The 6,660-nt window shown below is 58.1% G+C and overlaps 1 protein-coding gene across 1 annotated transcript in view; it reads left to right on the top strand.

Annotated features, from left to right (window-relative positions):
• The first annotated feature begins 6 nt into the window (after positions 1-6).
• Positions 7-6,660, top strand: part of PPL (periplakin) — a 28,149-nt gene continuing 21,495 nt past the window's right edge. Inside the window, exon 1 of the mRNA XM_085305311.1 lies at positions 7-114. Coding sequence (XP_085161437.1) covers positions 53-114 — 62 coding nt within the window. The 5' untranslated portion in view covers positions 7-52. The remainder of the gene's footprint in view (positions 115-6,660) is intronic.

Genomic DNA, 6,660 nt, shown 5'->3' with positions numbered 1-6,660 from the left:
CGGCTCCCGGCGCAGAGGCTCCCGGCGGCGGGGGAAGGAGCCGGCCGCCGCGATGCACTCGCTCTTCAGGAAGCGCAACAAGGGGAAGTACAGCCCCGCCGGGCAGAGGAAGAGGTGAGTGAGGGGCCGCAGCCCCCCGCGCAGCCCCGACGGGGACCGCGCAGCGGCCGCCTGCCCCGGGCGAGCCCGTCGGGTCTGCGCGGCTTCGGCGTCCGTTCGCGTGGGCTTCGGATCTGCTAGACCCGAATAGTCAGTATTTCCTCCTCTCGTGCCGCTCTTTCTGTTGGAGGGGAAGTGGATTTTGAGCTGTGCCCGGCTAAGAAAGAGCGCAGCGTTAAACCTGCCCCCGAAAGGGTGCTGTGAAAATGGAAAAGATGTAGAAATCCCCAGCAGAGCAGGCATGGCCACCCTCCAGCCTGAATGATTCATTGAAGGAAACTGGAGGGCGGCCAGCCCCCAGCCCCCGGGTGCCTGCCAGGGCCAGAGGGGGCATTTTTGCAACAGAAGTTGAATGTTCGGATCGATTCAGGAGAAAGTTCAGCGTTTCCGGGAGAGCCTGGAGAGGCTCTGGCGTACGCAGCCCGGGAGGCGCCGGCGACCGGCGCTGGGAAGGAGCCCGTCTCTCCCGGCACGCCTGCCCCGACGGCCTGCTCAGCCGGGGGGCTCAGCAGCACCCGGGCGCCGGGCGGCAGCAGGAGACGYGGCCTCCTCGGAGCCCGGGCACGTGGGGCTCGTGGGGACGGGCCTCCCCGCAGCGCCCGGCCGGCCAGCCCAGGCGCCCCGGGCCCCGCGTCGGCCAGGCACCCGCGCTCCCCCGAGGGCCGCGGCGAAGTCGCGGTCTTCGCGGCTGGAGGGAGCAGGCAGGCGCGGCGATGGGCGATGCGGCCACCCGCACGCGTCTGCGCCTCCGAGGGTGCCTGCGCGCACCCCGGGGAAGGCTGCGCCTGTTATGCCCAATTTGTTAGTTCCTGTGCTGGAGTTTACAAACATCTGCGAATCCAGGGAACACTCCCACTCCATGGAAATATCCCCGCAGCGGGGAAGGGGAAGCCAGCACCAGACCGGTTAAACAACTTGCCCGGGGAGCCAGGGGGAGATTGCGAGTTGAGGAGCTGCTGCTGCCCCGTCCCGTGCTCCAGGCGCTGCTGGAGTCGGAGCCAGCTCCCGCCCCGTTGTGCTGCTAGAAAGACAGAGCAACCGTGCTAAAGTCAACAGCCCCATGCTGTAAACAGGAACAGATACTTGGACACAGCGCCCCGTCCAGCCCAGCCTGCTCTCCGGGGAGGCTCTTTCAGCTGGGGAAAGGTAGGTTGCAGGGTTGCGGGTTAGCGCAGGGCTGAGTGCCAGGGTGCCCCTGGAGACTGAGCATGCAAAGCGTAGTGGTGGCAGAGCGGATACCTGAGCACCGGGTTGGCTGGCGATCAGTCACGCGGGAGCGTTTCCTGCAGGTAATAGGGAGCCGGGCCTGTGATCTCGGCCGATGCAGTTGGGGTTGCCTCGGAAGTACCTTCCTAGGGCAGTTAGAGCTTTGACAAGGAGCCGCTGCGCGACAGGATCTCAGCGGCTCCTTTGGTCGGAAGCCCTGGGACAAATTCCTGTTGCAGTGGGGCACCTTGCCGTCTGTGCTCGGGCGGCTGCCGTGGTGATCAGCACCAGAGACCAAAGCAGGGCTGTCAGGATCCAAAGCTGAATCTGCAGCTCAAGCCGGGCTCGGTAATCCGCCCAGGAACAGCGTTCTCTGTCTYGCTGGCTCAGAATGCGGGTGGCCACCGGTCTCCAACCCAAAATTAGCCCATAAGGCTCCAATCCAAAGCAACTTGAAATGTGTGGGCATTGAGCAACCCCCTCCCTACTCCGGTTCCTATCTGCATGCCATGTAGGGCCCCTGTACACCAAGGYGCTACCCAGAGCGTTGGTGACCCTGCTTGAGCAGGGGGTTGGACTAGATGATCTCCARAGGTCCCTTCCAACCTGACCGACTCTGTGATTCAGAGCCTGCTGACAGCAAAGAGCGAGGCCCTCGCCCAGCAGGGCACGAGGTCCTGTGCGCCGGGGTGGGATGCTCCGCTCTGGCCCTGCAGCTGAGCTGGCCTGTTTCGGCAAGGCTGCTGCTGCACCTGGGCTGGTGGGGACGTGGCCTGTGCTCGCTGGGGGCCAGGTCCTGCAGGCCTTGGCAGTGGGCGGCCGCAGGAGCTCACTCCCTCCCCAAACAAGTAAGAAGCTGGTTGTGGTGACCGACCCGCGTCTCAAAGCTCATCTGCCCCACGTTTCCATTAGCAAGGAAGAAAGTCACTCCGCTTTGGAGTTCTCATGAGGCAACAGCGTGGAAAGAACAGAAGCAACATTAAATCCTGCGGAGCCGTGATGATTTAAACACAGCTTGGTGCACACAGGTAGAGCCGGGGCCTCTGGCCTGCTGTGGCTTGTCTGTCCTCAGCAGCACATTTAGTCTTCCAGCTCATCAGCCATGCACTGTGCCACTGCTTAGCTGGAGGAGAACCCCTGTGATGCTCTGTGCACAGCACCCTGGATCCCTCTGCCCCTCCAGCCGCCTCYTAATACTACACCAGTGCCCCATCCTCCAGCACTTACTTTATCACCAGTTTGCAGGTTAATGCTCCTCCACAGGAGTTCTCCAAGGCTTTTCCTTCTTCTAATGCACAAATTAGCAAGATTAGGGCCCAGGTGTCTCCTTAGGAATATTCTTATCTCTTCTCCTTCCCTCTAAGGAGAGAGGCAGGCAAGGAACCCGCCACGTGAGACCCTTGTGAAAGCCCCCCTGCCTTGGGCTCTAGCTTGAGCTAGTTGTGTAGCGAGAGGCAGGACTTCGGGTGCAGAAGTGGCGAGTGCTACAGCCTCAGGCTCGGCAGCCCATCCTGTCCGACCCTGGGCTTTGGGCACCTCYGCACATTGTAATGTAGTATGTGGTAGGTGACCCACATCTCACTCCTTTCCTTCATCTCTACCAAACACTTGCTGCATTAAGAAAACATGAGGTTGTTTTTTCCCCTTTCTAAGGCCAAGCTTGAGAGTTAGAAAACAAAGATCAGAGCTGAGCCATGAGAAGTCGCTGCCAAAATGTTCGTGGAAGCTCAGCCCACTCCTGGGCTCCCCCTCAGTACACACAGCATCAGAGCAACGCCCAGGTTCAGGAGGGCTCCCAGCCTTGTAGACCTTCAATGGTGTCTGGAGACCCAAAGCCTTCTCAGAGTGGCTCAGCCACTTCCCTATCCAAAAGGCAGTTTATGTACCTTGGGTACAAGCTGGGGACATCTGCAGAGGCTCTGGCTGCAGGGCTGAYACTGATTTCTAGAGGTGGTTTTGCAGGGATAGAGTCAGCAATAATGAACAGACAACGAGTGAGTCAGGGGCGTTGCTCTGTATTTATAGTGGAGCAAGCCTCACCATCACCTGGCCTAGTTTTGCTTTAATTTCCATGCACATTACAATAATRTATCTCCATTAATACAAGGCAAGATAAGTATAATTGAAACAAGCTGGACTGAGCATAGCAACCCAGCTGTCCAGCTATGCCCTAGTGTGTGTAGCTTGACAACACACTAATCAAAAGTTTTGAGCCAGATCTTAATCTCYACCAAACTTCAATGACACTAGCTCAGCCCTCTCGTCCTCTGCTCTGCTGCAGTGTCACTCCAGGGCTGTTAGGAGCAGCTCGGAGGAATTAGCAAGGGAGCATTATGCACTGGCGTCTGAGGCTCAGGAGGTTTTAAAGGCAGTTACACTCTTCTGTTTTGGCCTTCAGGAAGATTAGTACAGTTTAAGCGTGTGAAGTCTGGTCTCTAGCAGCAGCGCTCGCGTGGATACATGTACAGATGGCAACCTACTTCAAGAACAGTTGTAAGCAGTCATTTGTGCTTCCAACAGTGGGGTGCAGTGGGCAGTGGGGTTTTTTTTTGAGTGAGGAGCACAGAGACCCTATGCTGAAGCTGCTCACTTGACCCTGGCTAAGAGCTCCCCCTTGGTGTTAGGGGCAAGCTCCCAGTGKGCTCCAGCAGCAACCCCTGGAGCCATCAGGAGTGCCAGGGTCACAGGCAACATCCACYGAGCTGCAGGAAGGAGCAGTACAGAGCCACTTCCATTAAATGCTGCGTCTTCTSAGCAAAATAGTACGATCTGGTGTATGGGCAAGCGGTCAACACAAGAGCTTTCACAGGGACTGGGTCCAGCTGGAGTCGTCAGAACTCGAGGACCATCTATTTGAGCACCCTCACCTAAGCCTGTTAGTGAAGTATCTGCCTTGATTGGAAAAGGAAGCAATCAAAGAAGTGAGAGCCCCTGAAGGGATTTCCTGCCACCTGCCAGCAAGTGCAGGACGAGGGTGTGAACGTACAAACATTCCAGAGATGCTTACTCGGGGCTTCGGGCCTCTGTCACAGCTGAGGAAGGCAGCGCCAAAAAATGTTCTTATCAGCGAAGGCAYGACCTGAGAGGAAGAGATTAAAAAAACCACTAAGGATCGCATCACTGCAGGGGGAAGGAGGCGTAAAAACGCGGCGCCCTGCGTTGCGGGTGCTCTTTTGCTCGGAGCGGCTCAGCCTGTCACCTGGAACCGTTCGCCGAGCAAACACCGGCCCTCTCAAAGGCACCAGGAAATCAGTGCACCTGTTTACAACCCCACAYGGAAAGCGCTCAAACTGCGTTTCGTGTTGCAAAATGATCGTGGCTTGCCACGTTAGCTGGCAGAGAGATTTAAATTGTTGGCAAGGAGGCYGCTGCTGGGCAGCGGACTGGTTGTGTAATGGTCTGGGCTAGGAATTTAGGGTTAGGAATCAGTTCTCTTCAGTCACCTTGGGAGAGAAGTCTCATTTTTAGCAGCAAGGTTTTCATACCACAAAAATCATTGCCTTGTCTGTTTGTCATGAATTGCTTGGAAAAAAAAGTATATAAATCCTATCCCCTTTTACTTGGTTTAAACTGTGGATATTAAGTTGCAGAAGGGAGCGAGGGGCAAATCCTCGCCCTGAGGGATCATCCAGAACCTGGACCCCCTCCTGGCTGTCTCGGCACCAGCGAGGAAATCCAGTTTCTGTGTAGGAAACTCCTGGCAAAGGCAGCACCTGAGTAAGAGGGCCGTGGCCTGGGTGTTGCACGCTTTCCGTTTCCCGGCACCAGAGATCGGTTTTGGCAGTGCCGAGTGGTTTCTCGGAGCACGCACGGGGGCCGGCCGGGCGCCGCGGCTGCAGCTCGGCCGGACCAGCTCAGCAGCCCACCGTCGAGCGCCGTGCGTGAAACGCCGGGCTGCCGCGGATCCCGGCGGAGCTCTGCTCCCTTTCATTTGCCCTGTGCAATTTAGAAGTTTCTTTGTTACAGTTTAAAACARAACTAGAAAATCCCCAGACTACTTCTGCCTTTAGAGATGGTTTTCCTATCCACRCTGTAGATCTGCTTAAACCTTGAAGGTTCATCCTTGGGCTTGTTAGAAAACGCAGAGACCAGCCGGCAAGTCCTACCAGCTTTTCCTGAGCCCCTGGTCAGTGCTGGTTCAGCTTACCGCGATGGCAGCTGTAATTCCCAACCTGCACCCGGAAAATCAGCCCGTCCCACCCTTGAGGTGGGGTTTGGCCTCCAGTTGGCCAGTGAGGGGTGAGAAGTGCCCCGTTGTGGTTGGGAAGGTTTCCGAAGCGTGTTGCCCAGCTGGTCACGCAGGAGCCCAGGGCCAGGGCTCCTCACGCCGAGCAGCAACCACCGTCCGGCACGCAGGAGCGCACGCGCGTGGTGTGATGCCCTTTTAGTCATCCTGCTTCAAACCGCTTTCGCGCCACTGATCTCATCTGGCGTTTTTCTGGGTTTGCGCGGGGCGATCGGGTCCCATCCTTGTAACGCTCGGCGTTAAGCGAGGAGCTGTAAGAGGGACAGGGGACACGGCCGAGGCCCTCCGCAGCGGCASGCGGAGCGCTGGCTCCGTCCGTAACGCCCGCGATGCCCCGCGGCTGGCAGCACCCGTCCTGAAGGGTCGTTCACAAGCCAGGTCTGCTGTACTCGGCGGACAGGGACTGCCTAACTTCATCTTGGATCGCTTTTGGAGCGCCCCGTACATGCAGCTACACCGGGCCGCTTGGGTTTGCKCGGAGAGCACTGCCCCGTCTCACCGGGGCCGCGGGGCCTCACGCTCCTCCGCCTCCTCGAGTCCGCGCCCTGCGCGGCCACGGCTCTCTGAAGCTGGAGCTCGTTGACAGCACAGCCGAAGAAACTCCAARATCGATTCTGAAGAGCTTTTTCTTACTATTTTAGCAGGATCCAGGCAGCTGCTCGCCCAGTGCGCRTGATTATTCACCAGTGCGTCCTCCAAACGTGATTATTTACCGATGGAAACCCGTACTCACCCTCGCCGTTCCCGCTGCCCGGCTGGTGCGCAGCTCGCGCTGCCGGTGTGGACGCGCACGCTCCCGGCACCTCGTTCGCCCGGGAGCTGCGGGAGCTGCGCGCAGCTCGCTGCTGCCCTGCTCCGCAGGCCCTCTGCGCACGAGGCCCTGCTGCAGACCGCGCGCTGTGCTGCCCAGGGTGCCTTGGGCAGCCTTTAACCTCCTGCAGAGCCCAGCACTGCTTTTCCTCTCCTCTGAAATGGCATTCATTTCTGCTGATGCAAGAGGGCCTGCAATTATGGTAGTGCTTTTTTTTTTTTTTTTTTTTTTTTTTTTT

The sequence above is a fragment of the Rhea americana genome, unplaced genomic scaffold, assembly GCF_003343005.1.
Source record: "Rhea americana isolate MKP2758 unplaced genomic scaffold, rheAme1 scaffold_219, whole genome shotgun sequence".
In the NCBI taxonomy this organism is placed as follows: domain Eukaryota; kingdom Metazoa; phylum Chordata; class Aves; order Rheiformes; family Rheidae; genus Rhea; species Rhea americana.
This window is presented reverse-complemented; position numbering and strand designations above follow the sequence as displayed.